The sequence below is a fragment of the Raphanus sativus genome, chromosome 6, assembly GCF_000801105.2.
Source record: "Raphanus sativus cultivar WK10039 chromosome 6, ASM80110v3, whole genome shotgun sequence".
Taxonomy (NCBI): Eukaryota; Viridiplantae; Streptophyta; class Magnoliopsida; order Brassicales; family Brassicaceae; genus Raphanus; species Raphanus sativus.
The window spans coordinates 49,805,675-49,824,469 of NC_079516.1; the positions used below are offsets into that span (position 1 = coordinate 49,805,675).

The 18,795-nt window shown below is 34.5% G+C and overlaps 6 protein-coding genes across 6 annotated transcripts; 4 read left to right on the forward strand and 2 right to left on the reverse strand.

The window, feature by feature from the left end:
* Positions 1–3,212: 3,212 nt before the first annotated feature.
* LOC108812214 (aldo-keto reductase family 4 member C8) lies at positions 3,213–4,987 on the forward strand. The gene is made up of 7 exons (XM_018584404.2): positions 3,213–3,438; positions 3,524–3,574; positions 3,701–3,777; positions 3,876–3,963; positions 4,045–4,320; positions 4,405–4,653; positions 4,753–4,987. The coding sequence occupies exons 1-7, from the start codon at positions 3,331–3,333 to the stop codon at positions 4,837–4,839; spliced, it is 936 nt and encodes a 311-aa protein (XP_018439906.1). The 5' UTR covers positions 3,213–3,330; the 3' UTR covers positions 4,840–4,987.
* A 1,172-nt stretch (positions 4,988–6,159) lies between these two features.
* On the forward strand, positions 6,160–8,281 carry LOC108812211 (NADPH-dependent aldo-keto reductase, chloroplastic). Its single transcript, XM_018584401.2, has 7 exons — positions 6,160–6,377; positions 6,668–6,718; positions 6,907–6,983; positions 7,089–7,176; positions 7,360–7,635; positions 7,712–7,960; positions 8,043–8,281. Exons 1-7 carry the CDS (start codon positions 6,258–6,260, stop codon positions 8,127–8,129), a joined length of 948 nt encoding a protein of 315 aa, XP_018439903.2. The 5' UTR covers positions 6,160–6,257; the 3' UTR covers positions 8,130–8,281.
* A 1,612-nt stretch (positions 8,282–9,893) lies between these two features.
* LOC108812212 (NADPH-dependent aldo-keto reductase, chloroplastic) lies at positions 9,894–12,317 on the forward strand. The gene is made up of 7 exons (XM_056988433.1): positions 9,894–10,216; positions 10,302–10,355; positions 10,827–10,903; positions 11,005–11,092; positions 11,353–11,628; positions 11,721–11,963; positions 12,073–12,317. Exons 1-7 carry the CDS (start codon positions 10,097–10,099, stop codon positions 12,157–12,159), a joined length of 945 nt encoding a protein of 314 aa, XP_056844413.1. The 5' UTR covers positions 9,894–10,096; the 3' UTR covers positions 12,160–12,317.
* A 38-nt stretch (positions 12,318–12,355) lies between these two features.
* LOC108808767 (uncharacterized) lies at positions 12,356–13,704 on the reverse strand. The gene has a single exon (XM_018580868.2). It carries the CDS (start codon positions 13,701–13,703, stop codon positions 13,023–13,025), a length of 681 nt encoding a protein of 226 aa, XP_018436370.1. The 5' UTR covers position 13,704; the 3' UTR covers positions 12,356–13,022.
* A 916-nt stretch (positions 13,705–14,620) lies between these two features.
* Positions 14,621–16,422, forward strand: LOC108806145 (aldo-keto reductase family 4 member C10). Its single transcript, XM_018578180.2, is given in 8 exon segments — positions 14,621–14,811; positions 14,922–14,972; positions 15,122–15,198; positions 15,281–15,308; positions 15,310–15,369; positions 15,461–15,736; positions 15,820–16,068; positions 16,163–16,422. Coding segments are annotated over 8 exon segments (945 nt in total). The 5' UTR covers positions 14,621–14,691; the 3' UTR covers positions 16,247–16,422.
* A 745-nt stretch (positions 16,423–17,167) lies between these two features.
* LOC108810497 (protein VACUOLELESS GAMETOPHYTES) lies at positions 17,168–18,219 on the reverse strand. The gene has a single exon (XM_018582610.2). It carries the CDS (start codon positions 18,196–18,198, stop codon positions 17,290–17,292), a length of 909 nt encoding a protein of 302 aa, XP_018438112.1. The 5' UTR covers positions 18,199–18,219; the 3' UTR covers positions 17,168–17,289.
* Positions 18,220–18,795: the final 576 nt, after the last annotated feature.

Here is an 18,795-nt window from a genome sequence, read left to right on the forward strand (position 1 = left end):
GGTCTGCAACAAATGAATAATTTATAATCCTGCTTTTGAAAAATTCACTAGAATAGTTTTAGACAGAACATTCAATTTTCAATCCCAAGCAGCCTTAGCTGCAAAACATTATTATAAGTGGATGTGGATAAAATCAATTGTATATGTATATATTTGTTGAAGATAAATCCGTTGGACCAGCCGTGGTTTCATATCAGTTCGAATGTAGTTTTCAGATTCTTCCTGTAGTACATCTCACATTCAAAGGGATTGCTTCTCTCTTTAACCTTCAATATAATACTAAAATAGTAGTTAGCTAAATGACGTGGGAAAACTTGTGGATACCGCAACAAATCACGAAACCCCACGTGGCAGTTCCGACTTCCCTATAAGACCAAACGAGTCTGTTTCTTTGGCTGCAATAAACATAAATGGAGGGTCTAATTCCGTTTGTTTACCGAGCCGTCATGCAAATCCGTTATGGCCACGAGCGTTCTTCTTCTTATTACGTTCGTCTTCCGGGCGATTCAGGCCGGTTTGGGAGAACCGGTTTGGAAGTGTCGGGGTTTGGATCTTCCTCTAATATGGCGTCGTCGAAGACCACGAGCACGAAGACCACGTTTTCTGTTTCCACTGGAGACCAGTCACCAGTTCATCGTCAGGTTGTGATGTGATGCACACGGGCTCCAAAGGCAACGTGAAGATGCTCGCAAGGGAAAGGGTTGGTTTGTAACGTTGTGATTACTGTTATAGGTAATAGGCTTAGTGATTGATATGTGTTTATGAGATATAGACTCGGACCGGTCGAATAAACCTGATGTAATTCGGGTGGGGAGATTAATTCTCTAAGCGTGGGCTTTTAACCCAAAGGGTAACCTCATGGGTTTTTTTTTTGTGTGCTTCTGTGTTTCTATCAAGGAACTTTTAACTGTATAAAAATTATATGAATCTCTTGGTTTATTCGTGAGAAACTACATGAATATCTTGGTTTATTCGTGAGAAATTATGTGATTGACTTTTTCTTTGAATATTGTTAATTTACATTGTTTCTAATAATATAAAAACTAAAACGTGGTATGTTTAGAGAATGAATCAGGTAAGTTGCAAGGAATATGAATATTTCTGTAGGTAATCATTGTTGGTTTCTACTAAAACTACGAATATATAAATATTTTGAGGCTTTTAGTAGAAGTTCTATTTTTAGTGAAAATTCATATTTTATTCATTTTATTCGTGAAATTATAGTATTAAAATAAGTATATTTGATATTATAGAAAAATTAAAGTGTGTGATATAAGAAAAATGTTGAAATAAAAATCTGGTAAAAATGTAAAAAAAAAATATATATATATATTTTAATTGAACGCTACAATATATATTGATTTAAGAACTATTTTACATAAATATGTCATTTATCATTTATGCGTTAAAAATATGTATATATGTTCTAGTTAGGTAACAAATCATACTTTTTATGACAAAACCAAAAACAAATCCAGTCAATATATCTATATTATTAAAAGAGAAGTACCCATATAAATTGCCCCTAAGATTTCAAAGTTATTTACACTACCATGCCACTGAGAATTAAATTAAACTACCTTATTTAATGCTTGTCTTTTTCAGTTGAATTAATGTGTTGTCCTAATATATATTAAGTTACCTATTTTAATGTTTGTCTTTTTCAGTTGAGTTAATGTGTTGTCCTAATATAAAATTTAACTTTCCTTTTCTACCAATTTCGAAATTATTTATAGTTTTACTAATGATGTCTTTTCAGTTTAATAAATACATTTCCTAATTCTAAATTTACCACATTTAATGATAATAAAAATCCAATATGGTATGGTAGGAAAATTATTGTGCCATCACTATCTTTTAATATTCGAACCAAACCAATTTTTATATTAAGTTTAAGTTTTTAGCATACATTATTCAGATTTATTTGTTATATATACTTTTACTTTTATATTTTAAGAATTTTATTTTTTAAACAATTTAAATGAGTTATCCGAACCAAACCATGAACCGAAATTATAAATATCAGAATGCGACTAAAACCTTTCACCCCGAAAATCTAAAACCCAAAGAGACATGAATCAAACCCTAATGGATATCTGAACGCTCATGTCTACTACAAGATATAAAAACTGAATCACCTTATTTATTTTCGAAAAATTATTTTCCATTGACTTTCTCATCCGTCTACAGTAATTATGAAAACTAAATGTCAAAATCCAATCTGAAAATTATTGAACACATAAGCCCATTTATAATAAATTAGCAGTTAGATCAAATATATATTATATTACATTTCATTTTCTTACAAATTTTAATCTTTATTTTTATATGTCCCAAATTGGTTAAAAGTCTAACAATTATTATTTTTACAAATTTTATAACTAATGTATCATGTTTAATAGCATACTAACCATATTGTCTATTTTCATACTTATCATTCAAAAAATTTGTTTGCTATATATCTTACACATATATATTACATCTAATCATAGATGTTAGATTTGTTTAGGTGATCGCTAATGTCGGTGATACATTTTACGTTAAACGCAAAAATATAAAATTACTAATTTAATATGATTACATTTACAAATATAACATTTAGTACACACACAAATTAAAATTTAAAATTAAATACCGAGTGAAATTATTTTTTTAACAAATTTATATTAATAGAAATTCCAAATATTTGGAATTCGAAAGCATTATGACCCACACCTATACTATTTTAATTAGGATAATTGAATTTATATAAGAATATTTATTGAAATTTTAATTTTAATTTTTGTTATAACTGCAAAAAAATAGTTTTCGATTTAAATTTATGATCAAATATTACAAATATATCATTTAATACAAACAAAAAAACTAAACACAAAAAATAAATACCCGTGCGGTCGCACGGGTCAAGATCTAGTTAGATGATTACATTCCGAAAACAGGATAGTATTAAAAATGACACGTTTCACAATACTTTTTTTTCGTTTCACAATACTTAAAATCATAACTAAAATGTGTTAAGAATAAAATCTTATCCGTCTTGTATATTAGCAAATAATGGTTAACAAGTTGACCATATAACCCAATACTTAAAAAAGGATAACAATGAGAATAGATTGTGAAAAAGATAACGCACTACAGTGACAGGCTGACAAGCTCCATACAGAAAAAGCGTAAAGTGAAAACGTGTCATCGTTCTTACTTCTTACCATAGTTTGCTTTGGAATCATCGGAGTTGCGTCTTTTTCTTTTCTTCTGCATATATTCATCAGTTTCTCTCATTTTTACTTCTTATTAAATTAAAATAGAATTATTAGAGAATTTGAATAAAAAATGGCGACTGCGATTCGATCCTTCCAGCTGAACACTGGTGCCAAGTTACCTGCGGTAGGTCTCGGAACCTACGCCTTGGTCCCCTCAACCATCGAACAAGCGATCAAGGTAATACACACCATCGCTTTGGTTCCAGTTTTGAGCCTCTTGTCTTTGATCTCCACTTACGTATACACTCTCTTTTCGATTATAGGTTGGTTACAGGCACATAGATTGTGCTTCGATATACGGTAACGAGAAAGAGGTAACCAAAATTTATAATATCACATAATTAAAGAGAACCATATATATGATGCTAAGATTGTGTGGTTGAAATGTCCCGTCTCTGCTTATATACGTTCTTGTCACGCTATGTTTTCTTATGTACTAGATTGGTAGCGTGTTGAAGAAGTTAATAGATGACGGTTCCGTGAAGCGTGATGAGTTATTCATCACTTCCAAACTCTGGTTTATCTTCTATTTACTACCACCTTCTTACTCTTGACATGATTTTTAGTTTGAAGTTTGCACACACATATGCTCATGTTTTTCTTTTTGTTCGGTAGGTGTAATGATCAGTTGCCTGAAGATGTACCTAAGGCACTAGACAAAACGTTACAGGATTTACAGATTGACTATGTTGATTTATATCTGGTACATACATATATAACCTAAAAATCCATCTTGGATTCTTACAATTTGCTTCCATTCTGAATGTGTTTTTTGTTGTTGAAGGTACATTGGCCAGTGAGCTTGAAGAAGGAATCACCTATGCCAAAACCTGAAACACTCACAAAGCCTGACTTACCAAGTACATGGAAAGCAATGGAAGCTCTTTATCACTCAGGAAAAGCTAGGGCAATCGGTGTTAGCAATTTCTCGTCAAAGAAGCTTCAAGATCTTCTTAACGTGGCCCAAGTAGTCCCGGCTGTTAACCAAGTGGAGTGCCATCCTGTGTGGCAGCAACAAAGTCTACATGAACTATGCAAATCCAAAGGAGTTCACTTATCTGTGAGTACACATAGACATTCCGAGTTTACAATGTTTTTAGCCGGTGTGATCAAGGAAGATGATATTATTTTTTTGGGATTGTAGGGTTACTCTCCTTTGGGCTCCCAAACTAAGGGAGAAGCTAGGCTAAAGGTTCTTCAGAACCAAATTGTTACCGAGGTTGCTGAGAAGCTTGGGAAGACCACCGCTCAAGTGGCTCTACGTTGGGGACTTCAGATGGGTCATAGTGTTATACCAAAGAGCTCAAGCGAGGCTCGACTCCAGGAGAATCTTGATGTATTTGACTGGTACATACCTGAAGATCTGTTTGCCAAGTTCTCTAACATTCCACAGGCAAGTTTTTTCCCTTTTCTATTATTTTCTTTCTATGGGAGGTTTGAAAGTAAGATCTCAATTTTTTTCTTTTTTTTTCATGTCCATTACATTTCGCAGGAGAAGTTAGTCCGAGGTGTTGAATTTGCGCATGAGACGCTCGGCTTCTATAAGACCATTGATGACCTATGGGACGGTGAAATTTAAGAAACTTCATCTAGACGTGAGGAACCATCGAAATATTCTGTTTAAATAATCCTTCATGTTTGTTCTTCGTTAGAAAACTTGGCACATTGATGTGTAGTGTTCTCCTATTTCGACTTTCGTTATAAAAAAAAAGAAAAGACTTTCGTTATGTTTACTCCGTTTATGCTTCAGTCGGGTTTCAAATATAGTTATCTCGCCAAGAAAATAAAATAAATAATTATAGAAAAGTAATTTGACATCTCAAATATTGAAAACTCCACTCAAAAGTATCTTATAAAGTATTTTGGTATATCTTGAATTATGTTTTCAATATCTCGGATACTGTTAATTTTTATATTATTTATTTTTTCCTTTTGTGTAATGTTTACATGGAATTTTTTTATTAGAGTTGTTCTAAGTAAAATATTAACATTTATAAATTTTTATTTTATATTTTATATATATAGTTTTTGACGACGATGAAAACATGGAAATCATTAAAAAAATCATGATCTGCAGTTTCTATAGCTTAAAGTTGAAATTTTTTATTTTATTTTATTTAATTTTATTATTTATTTGGTTTATTAGGTAAGAAATTTACTTTAGTTTTGGATTTTCTAAACTTATGAATGAATTTTAAAATTTAGAATCAAATTTTGTATTAATTTTAATTTAATTTTTAAGAAATCCAAAAAGTTATATAGCACTTTTAGGATCAGATTGAATTTTGAAATATAATTTCAAAATTTTGTGGACTGGGTTGACAGAACTTTAGTAATAGATTTTTTTAGATTTTAGATTTGATCAGGCTAATCCTATTGGCACCCCTAAATAGAACTGCTTTGCAATTTATATCAACAAAAAACAGCTTGGATTATTTAATATCAGGAATTAATAAGATAACCTTTGATCTTTTATAAAAAAATAAATTGTTGTTAGCTTTTCTTTAATACAATTAAAGTAAATATTTTTATATTTGTACTTTATCAAAAAAAAAATTTAAAATATATTATAGAGTAAGCAAAAAGTATTAACATTTATACATAGTTTTTATTTAATTTAAAATAAACATGTATATTTTAATTTAAAAGGACTAATAATCCGAAACAAAAAGTAAGCAAGTTGCTCTATTTAAAAGAAAAGTATTAACTTCTACAGTAAAAGATGTCATCATCGTTTTTAGCACTCGAGATTAAGAAAGAAATAGTAAATGAACGAATGAGATATCTCCACGTAATGCTCAACTTCTGACGTGTCGTTGCTAAGAGAGTCCTACAACGAACTCAATTTCCCACAAATCTCCCGCCTCTGTCGCTTTCCCTTCATTACTTTTCGTTTTGTCTTCTTTTTCTGTTGATGAGTGGATGTAGTTGAGAAACGCACTGTGCGCTTTAAAACCGACACAACACAAGCGATCTTTATCTCAAATCTCTCTGATAATGGCGAACGCAATCAGATTCTTTGAGCTAAACACCGGCGCTAAGATCCCCTCGGTGGGACTCGGAACCTGGCAAGCCTCTCCAGGCCTTGTCGGCGAGGCTGTGGCTGCCGCTGTTAAGGTTCGTCTTTCTTACTATAGATTCCATGTTCATCGTTACTTCTGTTGATCTCTTTAAATTCTTAATTGTTCATAAATATATCATACGAACGTTATTCCTAATAACAAATATATTCAAGTGTTACCTTTTTCAGAGATCTTTGAAACATACTTTTTCAGAAATTCAAATATCTCAATTTCAAATTATATTTTTGTCGTTTTTCATATGCTTCTTGATTTGCTCAGTTAAGTTTTTGTTGTAAGTAACTCTAGAACCTGGGAGGTACTTTTTATCTTAATGTTTGGTTGCAGATCGGATATCGTCATATTGATTGCGCTCAGATCTATGGCAACGAGAAAGAGGTAGAACAAACCACATAGATTCTTGATTTAGCCAAATTGAATTATGTTCTGATCTTTTTGAGATGGATTAGTGAGTCTTCCATCGATATTACATTTACAGATCAAATTATTATCAATGTTTTATTTACCCTCTCGATTGTGGTGACGGCAAAAATAATGACAAACATGTGTGTTGTTGTCCTCTGCAGATAGGGGCAGTTTTGAAAAAGTTGTTTGAAGACAATGTAGTGAAACGCGAGGAGTTGTTCATCACTTCCAAACTCTGGTATATTGTGTTTTATATAGTGTTTTTACAATTCATATATATTCCGAGGATTAAGTATAGCTTTAATCATTACATCTTTATATTGTGTGTATCATCAAATTATAGGTGTACTGATCATGACCCTCAAGATGTGCCAGAGGCACTAAATAGAACTCTACAGGATCTACAGTTTGACTATGTTGATCTCTATCTGGTAAGCATCACTCTAATAGAACTTGTGTGCTAAATTTTATAGTATATCTCGTATTGATCAGATGTGGGATAAGTAACATATATCAATAAGAAGTTAAACCTAATGCGTATAGCACTTTTGCACATGGGAATCGATTTAGGGAAGATTTAGTGAGTAACAAATTTCTTTATGATCTCCTTGAAGATGCATTGGCCTGTAAGGATGAAGAAAGGTTCTGTTGGAGTTAAGCCAGAGAACCTTTTACCTGTCGATATTCCTAGCACATGGAAAGCAATGGAAGCACTCCACGATTCGGGCAAGGCACGAGCCATAGGTGTAAGCAACTTCTCCACCAAGAAGCTAGCTGATCTTTTGGAGTTAGCCCGTGTTCCTCCTGCCGTTGTTCAAGTCGAATGTCATCCTTCTTGGCGACAGACTAAGCTACGAGAGTTCTGCAAATCCAAAGGAGTTCACCTCACCGTAAGCATCACTCATCTCACCAATCGACTTACTTTCTCTGAACTATACCCAACACGTTGATTCAATATTCTTGCAGGCATACTCGCCCTTGGGCTCTCCAGGAACAACGTGGCTCAAGAGCGATGTGCTGAAGAACCTCATACTAAACACTGTTGCTGAGAAACTTGGAAAGTCTCCTGCGCAAGTTGCGCTTCGCTGGGGACTCCAAATGGGTAACAGCGTACTTCCCAAGAGTACTAATGAAGGAAGAATTAGAAAGAACTTTGAAGTTTTCGACTGGTCAATACCCGATGACTTGTTCGCCAAGTTTTCTGATATTGAACAGGTACATCACTTCGTTCTTCACATTTCATTACGTTAACTTGGCTTGGTCTAAATTGAGAGTTATGTATTTTGATTAAATGCAGGCTAGGTTATTGACTGCTCCGTTCTTTGTTCATGAGACACTGAGCCCTTATAAGTCTTTTGAAGAGTTATGGGATGGCGAGATATGATATTTCAACTAATCTATTTGTTTTGTCAATAATGGGAGGTTACTCTATCTATTGAACTTGCCAGTTTATGTATAAAATGATGCCACTCAAATAATTTATAATCATGTTTGCTGTTATTTTGAATTATATTATTCGAAAAAGTTATTGATCGATGATAGCTTCGCAATATATTGTAATCATGTCAAATAGAAAATGTGATGTTTGTAATTGGTTGTTAACGTACCAATCAAAACTCCTACTTCACATGGAATTAGTGCCAAATTTGTCTAAACGAAAAATTAAATGTGCCACTAAAAATTGTTTGTATATTTTGAAATTTTGATGTTGATGACCACCATATGGACCCATATCTGCATAACAAGTAAAACTTTAATGAAAAAAATCCATAAAAATACCCAGCTAAATTTTGTTAAGTTTTTTAATGTCTAAACTTTTTCACTACTTAGTTTAATACTCCAACTAATTATTTTGTTTATTTTAATACACAAACATTTTTATGTGTCTATTTTAATACTCAAATTTTATATTCTAATATAAAATACTAAAAATTTCAAATGAAACTTAAAAATTCTAAAATTTACAAAAAAAAAATCTCAGAAAATTCTAATTTTATTTTCTGCTTGAGAAATAAAAGTATCTAAATAGTATATAATCTTAAGTTTTGTAATAAAAAATTTAACTTATAAAAATATTGAATTTAGTTTGTTTCTCAAAACAAAAACAAATTTATTTTTATTTCTATAAATTTAAATGTTTTAAAACATTAAATTAACAAAGTAGTTTAGTTGCGTCATTTCCTAAATCTGAAAATAAAATTAGAATTTTTCTTTTTTTCTCAAATTTTAAAGATTATTTAAATTTCGTTTGAAACTTATTAGTTCTTTTAATTAAAATAAACAAATTATGGGTATTAAAAGAGATACATTTTTTAAAGTTAGTGTACTAAAATGATTAAAATAATTAGTTGGGATATCAAACTAGACATCAAAAAATTTTGGGTATTAAATGGCTTAACAAAATTTATTTGGAGTATTTTTATGAAATTTTCCCAATTTTAATTATTTGAGTAATGAATTTTCTAGGAACCGCCAAAAATATGTGATAAGAATTCTAGATTCCAAACCCTGAAAATATGTGTAGTTTGAACATCTGATCTTACAAATATTTGTTTACTTTTTTCAAAAAGAAAATATTTGTTTACTTTTACCAAAACATGTTTTCATTTTAATAATTTAAAACTCACTTTGTACAGTTTTCTAAGCTTTTTTCTATTTAAGATAAACATCATTGCTAGTCAAGATATGAGAAAAAAACATATTTTTTTTAAAGAAATTTTAAAAGGTTATTTAGCTACGTAACATGCAATTTAGAACAATGTCAACGGTGCAAATGTATAATTTTTTCAAAAAATAGTAGTAGTTTGGTGGTGAAAAGATTTGAAATAATGCGTACAGTGTACATCCGTCAGTTCTGGTTTAAATTCTGTCAAAAGATTATATTGTTACTGTTTAGCTAAATGGAAATAAGTTCATCTTAGACTTTATTAGAAATCTAAAATGGGACTAATCACCGATACTGTTTTCATTCAAAAATTATTTAGGGTTTAGTTTAGATATTAGTATCTTATTAGATTAAAAATAAAAATAAAATATAGATTAGCTCAAACCAGCCGCTGTTCATTTAATAAGCACGGGCCACACAATGCATTCGTGGACCCAAAACCGTGTTACTTTGGACGATCCCATTCGAGAGATAGCAAAGAGGATATCTAAATGAACGAATGATATACGTCCATGTAATGGTCGATATCAGACGTGGCAATACTAAAAATTGAAGCAAAAAATTAAGTTACCTTTCGAATCTCCCCTCCTCTGTAGCTCTCACTTCTCACCAACACATTTAAGAAATGCTGTGTGCGTCAAACCAAAACCAGCGATCTTAAACTCATAACCACCAAACCTCTGACAATGTCGAACGCTCTCAGATTCTTCGAGCTCAACACCGGTGCTAAGATCCCGTCTGTGGGTCTTGGAACATGGCAGGCCTCTCCTGGCGTTGTTGGTGATGCCGTAGCAGCTGCTGTTAAGGTTTGTATCTGCTAATGTGATAGTATGGTTCATTGTATTTGCTTTCGATCTCTTTATATATCATGAGGTCTGATTCGTATTGCAGATCGGCTCTCGTCATATTGATTGTGCTCAGTTGTATGGCAACGAAAAGAGGTCGGTGCATAGTTTCGCCAAGCTTATATGTTCGTTTATAAATTGATTTTTTTTTATATCAATTGATTTACTAAAACATACTCGCTCATTAACCAAAAGGCAAAATGTTTTCTAGATTTATTTTTTATTTCTCAAAACAGATTTTCCAATTTTTTAAATAGTTTAGTAATTAATATTAATTAGTTGTATACTTTTAAAAATATTAATTAAAATATTTGAATTGATTAAATATTATTGGTTGATAGTTATTAAAATATATAATTAAAGTAATTAATAAATCTAATATAAATTTATATTACTTTATTAATTTGTGTGAATACTCTAGAAATTCTTACTTTTTGAAACATCTAGAGTATATTATTGTTAGTTATCTTATGCTGAGCCTTATGTAGCCGTTAATCAACTCACTTAATTAACAATAATTTCCGCTGTGTATAGTTACATCTCATTGTGAGATCAAACTCCTCCTATGCAGATTGGGACAGCTTTGAAAAAACTGTGTGAAAAAGGTGTAGTGAAACGCGAGGAGTTGTTCATCACCTCCAAGCTCTGGTATCTTGTGGTGTATTATGTTTATCTAATGAATATTGTCTGATTAATAAAGCGTAGCTCTAAAATCCTGTTTTTTTTTTTTCAATTTGTGCACACCAAAGGTGTACTGATCATGACCCTCAAGATGTACCAGAGGCACTAAACAGAACTATACAGAGTCTGCAGCTTGACTACGTTGATCTGTATTTGGTAAGCAATCATCCCTACAGTGGAAATGCAATTTGATAAAGTGTTAAATAATGTTCCAGAAAAAGAAAATGTTAAATGTTGATCAAGTCTCACGTTAATTCAGATGTTGGTTTCCTAACGTATGTCTTTAGTCTCATGAGGTCTTATTTGTTTATGTTTTTGTTTAAACCTAATCTGTATCGCATTTCTGCTCATGGAATCAATCGTTCATGATGGAAAGATTATTCAGTAACGATTTCTTTATAATCATCTTCTTGAAGATTCACTGGCCTGTACGGATGAAGAAAGGTTCTGTTGGAGTGAGTCCAGAGAACCTTTTGCCTGTAGATATTCCTAACACATGGAAATCGATGGAGGCACTCTATGATTCGGGTAAGGCACGAGCCATAGGAGTAAGCAACTTCTCCACCAAGAAACTAGGCAATCTCTTGGATCTAGCTCGTGTTCCTCCTGCTGTTAATCAGGTCGAATGTCATCCTTCTTGGCGACAAGCTAAGCTACGAGAGTTTTGCAAATCCAATGGAGTTCACCTCAGTGTAAGAGCATCACTCCTCTCACCAATAGATGTACATATCTGTGTGCCTTATCTTATACATTGATACATTGATTGAACATATATTATTGCAAGGCATACTTCCCATTGGGTTCTCCAGGATGGTTCAAGATCGATGTTCTGAAGAACCCAATACTGAATATGGTTGCGGAAAAGCTTGGGAAATCTCCAGCTCAAGTTGCACTTCGTTGGGGACTCCAAATGGGCCACAGTGTACTTCCCAAAAGTACCAATGAAGGAAGGAATAGAGAGAACTTAGATGTTTTCGACTGGTCTATACCCAGTGCCTTGTTTGCCAAGTTTTCTGATATTGAACAGGTACGGCTACATCCACACGTCGTTTTTCACAATTCATTACGCAAAAATTTCGTTTCTCTGTTCCTCATCTCGATTAGAATTAAGAGTTGTGTATTTGGATTCAATGCAGACGAGGCTATTGAATGCTTCCTTCTTTGCTCACGAGACACTGAGCCCTTATAAGTCTGTGGAAGAATTATGGGACGGCGAGGTATGATATTCAGCTGATTTAATTCGTTTCTTCTATGGGAGATTTTTCCCTGTTGAACTTGTCCGTTTGTTCATGAATGTTACTGAAAGACATGTCTCTATATAATTTACAATCATATTTGTTTTCACTTTAATTTTTTAATTGAAAGGATAACACTGATCTGATTTTACAATTGCATATTAATCACCAAAATGGAATATGCGATATTTTTATATGGTTGTGACATGTCAGTATACGAATCAAACCCTACATTCACATTGCAATCCTACAATAACAAAGATTCAATCGAAATAAACGTGTCAACAAATATTAACTTTAGACGGCATATTGCTATATTCCAAATCTAACATCGAAAAAGATAGGATAAATTCAAAGTTATTAAGAATCATAACTCATTCTTCTCTTTCTATAACCGATTTTGAAATGGAACTCAATTACATTTACAATCATATGCTGACAAAGAGATTCCTTCTAGAACTGTCAGATTTATAATACCAAATACATACTCAAGATGTGCAGATTGCAGGGATATTATGAACTGATGATTTTACTAATCACATATTTTGTCTAGCCGAATTGGAGATGGAACTCAAGTACCCAGTCAAATTATATATGTGCTGACAAATAGATTCGTTCTAGAATAGTTTGATTTTAAAGCATGTCTTTGTAGTTGAGATCTTTTCGTATAGAAGATTTGATCTTTGATGTATTAAAACCAAAATCGACATCAATGAAACACCAATTTGCAATCATGCGATTATGTGAAACTGAGACACATACATACATACATATATGTCTGCATGTAATGGAAAAGAACACCGAAAAGTTAAGACACACCAACAAGTAAAACTTCATCAACAAACTATTCTTCATTCAGTTCCAGTATACTCATCCGCCACCGTGGCAACGGCCACCTGGGTTACTACCGTAGCAGTTACAGCTACCACAGCCTTGAAGGCTCCCATAAATCCTCCGCTTTTCTTTTTTCCCTTGCTTGAATCTGGAGTACTTGGACTTGCTCTTGGAGAGCCCGGGCTCATGTGGGGATGCAGCTGATGATGACCACCACCATGAGGATGTGGCCCATATCCATAGGAGTTTCCTTGACCATAGTGGTGCGGCGACGATGGCTGGGCCGCATGAGGGCTATGCAGGCTTCTCGACTTTGTTATCGTTGCCTCCGGAGACGATGCATGAATTTGACCGTGTGTGCAAAGGGGGTGAGATTCGAAACTGCATTGCTTGCATTTGTAGAACATCCCTTGGATGTAAACGCGGCAAAAATAGCACCCGCGCTCGGTCATGTGCGCGGGACCGCTGATCAGGTTGAGCTCATGATCAGGCGCGTGCCATGTGTTTCTCACCATTGGAGGACACGTGGCGCAATATTCGTGGAGATCGTAGTTGCAGTCGTTGCACCGGTATGTCTTGCCTCCGCCGTACAGTTTGCAACCATTGCACGTGTATGTGCCAATAACGTGTGTTTCGGTTAAAGGATGGTTATGCGTGAAATGGTTGATCGTGTGACCTCTTGGTGTTCCCTGAGACATCCTTACCTGCTGTTTGGGGGGGGGGGGGGGGGGGCGGGGGGGGGGGGGGGGGTGAACTATAGAACGGTTTAGGTTTTTTGATCTTCTACGTGCTTATTTATCAATACAAATGTTTGCAGCCTTGTTGCATATCAATACTAATTTAGTTGACTTTGGTGGAGTTGACTGATCATACGGAAGAAGAGGTCACTTTTGTTATAAATTTTCTGTTTCAAGTTGTTGGTAGTATATATGAATTTAAGTTGAAATGTTCGGTTACACTGGTTTTCGTCCGAGACATGTTTTCAACCATTGCAAAAAGTCATATATATAATTTTTTTGTTTGTTGGTAATCTCACATATATAATGTTAGTGAAGAAACCGAGCCGGCCACTACCATTTCAATCTATAAGAAATTAAACATTGTTTGTTATATCAAAAGAAATAAACAACTAAAACTATAAGAGATATTGTATTCATTTATGGGGTTTAGATAAAAATCACCAATCGTATGTCGCCTAAACATGATTTAAAAAAAAATATTGTTATTGAACTTAAAATTTTATTTAAATTTACTGTTACAAAACGTATTTAATTAATAGATTTTTTAAATTATCATAATTTTAAATTGTTTTGTTGGAGTTTCAGTTAAAAGTATTAAAAATCCAAATTACATAGTTAGGATTCTAAGTCAAAATCAAAATTATACTAGGGAATTTCAATAATTTAACCTAAATTATGAAAAACTTTAAAATTTAAAATTTCACAAGTCTTCTAAATACTACACTGAATACATCATTGTAGAAAATGTAAAATGTCCAGAAAAAGTTATACAGATAATATACGCTCATTTACTTGACATGTTGAAGGCCCAAGTCTAACTAACAAATGCATTACTACTTAATGGGCCAACCAAACTCAATCACAACAGGGAAGGGAGTCAAACTCATTCATCCTTCTTGTCTCTTTCTGATCTCACTCAATCACTCTCACCAACTTTCTGTGGCTCATGGCAGAGGAAATCAGGTTCTTCGAGCTCAACACCGGAGCGAAGATACCATCGGTCGGTCTCGGAACGTGGCAGTCTGATCCTGGTCTTGTCGGAAACGCTGTAGAAGCCGCCGTTAAGGTTAGTCTGTGGGATCACTAATCATAAAGTTTTAGTTTTTATTGGCTAAATATTGTTTTTTTTTTTGTTTTTCGTTATAATTCCAAATATTGTTTTCTCTTACTATGCAGATCGGGTATCGCCACATTGATTGTGCTCAAATCTATGGCAACGAAAAGGAGGTTAAAGCCTGATCATTATTATTTTTTGTGCTGTTTAACATTGCTCATCTTTGGTTGCCTTGTTTGACCAGATACAGACAATATGTTCTTGTCATTAATCAAAATGATTGATTTTATATCAACTTACTGACAACTTCTTACTCTGGCAGATAGGGTTAGTCCTGAAGAAACTGTTTGATGATGGAGTTGTTAAGCGTGAGGAAATCTTCATCACATCCAAACTCTGGTATTTTTACATCACTGTGCTTTTGATTATAGGTTATTTTTTTTCAAGTCTATGTAGCTTCTAACCTCTTCATATGAATAAGGTGTACTTATCATGATCCTCACGATGTCCCCAGACGCTCTTAACAGAACTCTACAGGATCTACAGCTTGACTATGTCGATTTGTACCTCGTAAGTAACATATCGTAAAAACCTTTGTCTTGTTCCTTTTACTGGTTCCTGATTAGTTTGTTACTGCATTTGTTATGAACCATTTTTGAAGATCCATTGGCCTGTTAGTCTCAAGAAAGGTTCTACTGATTTCAAGCCAGAGAACATTCTGCCGACTGATATTCCTAGCACATGGAAAGCAATGGAAGCACTCTTTGATTCGGGAAAGGCACGAGCCATAGGTGTAAGCAACTTCTCAACCAAGAAGCTAGCAGTTCTCTTGGAGGTGGCTCGTGTCCCTCCAGCTGTTAACCAGGTGGAGTGTCACCCTTCTTGGCAACAAACCGTGCTCAGAGATTTCTGCAAATCCAAAGGCGTTCACCTCTCTGTATGTAGTAGAACCAAACATGTCCATATCCCTTTTCATAAAAGCTAGCAATGTCAGAAAGTTTGAACTTTTTTTTTTTGTAGGGTTACTCTCCGTTGGGTTCTCCAGGGACAACTTGGCTCACGAGTGATGTTCTGAAGAACCCGATTCTAGGCACGGTTGCTGAGAAGCTAGGCAAGACTCCTGCTCAAGTTGCTTTACGCTGGGGTCTCCAAATGGGTCAAAGTGTGCTTCCAAAGAGCACACATGAAGACAGGATCAAACAGAACTTCGATGTTTTCAGCTGGTCCATACCCGATGACATGTTATCCATGTTTTCTGAGATTGAACAGGTCATGTACATTGATTGCTTTCTAAATAGGTCCAAACCAAGCTAAGGCTCAGTATTATCTGAAAGTGAAAAATGTGTGTTTCCAATGGCTGCAGGGAAGGTTGGTGAGAGGCATGTCTTTTGTTCATGAGACGAGTCCTTATAAGAGTCTTGAACAGCTTTGGGACGGTGAGATATGATATGAGACTCTATCATCATCGGATCATCATATGCCCAAATCATTCACGGGTTCGTGAAAGATGTCAGTTTGTTGTTAGTACTGCAAACTTGTTTCTTTCGGAGAGGTACAAGATTTCTCTAATCGTCCTCCCTACGTTTTCAAATCTTCAATAAATAAAAAGACACTTCTACTCCAGTTAGATTGAATTCAAATCCAACATTACCAACTTAAGATGCAAGTTACAATATGTATGCAAAGAAAAGGATAATGGCATAATGGCATGACTGAACGTTAGTTGTGGACGTGTGCTGTTCTGGCCTCGACGAAGGCATCTTCAGAACGGTGAAGATTTTGAGAGAATGAATGGGTGTTTATACGCCATCCTCTAGCAAACTTTGTTTGGTAAATTAATAGTTTATGCTTAATTGCGTTTACAAGGAATGATTATTAACTTACGTTCACTTGTTCAACAAAAATATCAACTTTTAACTCTGTTGCCAGAAATTATGAGAACGTGATAGACCAGCTTTTTTTATTGACTTTGGCTAGTTGACTGACCAAATAATGATATTTTTGCTAGTTGACCATACCATTTTTTTAGTACACCAATAGGTAGGTAGGAGAAATAGGCCAATAAAAAAAAATAGGCACGAGAACTTTTTTTTTTTACAAGCTGACTGCATAGGTTTGAAAGATTATTTTGGCAAAATGTTATAAATATTTTTATATTGTTAAGAAGTTGCGAAATTTATCGTCTAATTTTTTCCTGCCCACAAAAATAGCTATTAACTAGATAGATTTAATATTCTCAAATATGTAAGGAATTTGACAACTGAGTTATATACTTTGTAGAAATAAGTTTCTTATATCAATAATTAAACTATTTCTTACAGTTTCAAAGTTCCCTCCAAATTTTATTAAAACTTTATTCTAGGACACAAGCGGTAAGGTTATAAAATGCAGAACAAAAGTTGAATGTTTCACATCGGTTTGCAACTTCATATAATGAAAAGGAAATAAAGTATTACATTTTTGCGTTTTCTCTTTGTAAAAACTCAAAACTCACGCAAAGAGACTTTCAATGGAAAGCCCAAACAGTGCATTAGAAACCACCCCAACTGTTAGCTTCGATGCAATAGTGAACATTTTCCATCCCTTGCTCGGACTTGGTTTTTCACCCGATCCGGCCGCTGGTACTTGACCTGGATTCGCATTGAACCCGTTCATATAGCTAAAGTTATTAAAACTATGAGGATGATAAGGTTGTTGACCCATCGGTCCAAACGCATTATAAGGGTAACCAAACTGCGGTTGTTGACCCATCGGTGCAAACCCATACGGGTAACCAACATGTGGTTGTTGCCACGGCGCCGACCATGATGGTTGTCCTCCTTCTGGCTTGAGCCCTCTACTCTTAGTACCGGATGCTTCGGTCTTGTCAGGAGGTGACGTGTTGCACACGGCTAATATACACTCCATATGGATATCAAACCTACATAACTCACACCTATACCTCCAAGATTGGCACGGGTTGTAGCACACCATACACGGGCTAGCACCTCCGAGGCGAAACTCCAAGTGGTGAGCAGGGTGAAGCACGTGCCTCACGTGCTGAGGAAGCTGCGTGCAGAGAGGGTGCACGTCAAACTCACATAGCTTGCATCTGTAGAACAAGCCTTCCACCGACTCGTTGCAGATGTCGCAAGCGCGCTCGTTCTGGCGCGTGGACTGTTGTTTACGGACAACGAGGCTGAGCTCATGCTGGGGATGTATGAAGGTTGGTAGGGTGAGGGGACACGTGGCGCAGTAATCATGGAGGTCGTAGTTGCATGGTTCGCATCGATAGGTTTTGCCTGAGCCGTAGGTTTTGCAGCCGTCGCAGATGAAGTCACCGGCGCTGTTGAACTCGGTTAGTGGATGAATATGCGTGAAATGTTGAATGGTGCGGCGTTTTGGTGTTCTTGGAGCCATCTTTACTGGTTTTGGTGTTGGTGTTGGTGTTGGTATTATAACAAAAAAAAATTGTTTGAATATTAAATTGAGAGTTGTAAATGTATAATCATGTTTACTTTTATGACAGTGTGTGACACCGTTTGTTAGTTGACTTTCGACAAGTTGACTGACCAAAATTCGGTGGAACAGATCTCTTCTTTTGGGATTTTTTTGTTTTGTTTTGTGTAATGTGCATTTTAGTTTATTCAAAGATAGGTGAGTTAGAAACACACACAAACGACGCATTACTTATGGTACTGTACCTACATGATTAGTGATGTTTCATCATGTACAGTACTTATGTTTTATAGCTAGTGTAATTAGTTCCACCGGTTTGAAACTGTTACCCGAGTTACGCTTACTGTTACCTATTTATTTAATTTGATATATATATTCAACTATTGATTCTAATACAAAAGACAAAAGGTACAAAACACACAAAAGACAAAAAGAGACGATAACTTGTTTCTCTCTTCTAATTATTTAATTATGCTTAAACTCACAAGAGACAAAACTTTATCAAACATGTCAACCATGATTATGCTTTAATGGAAGTTTGGTCAAGATATATAGGGT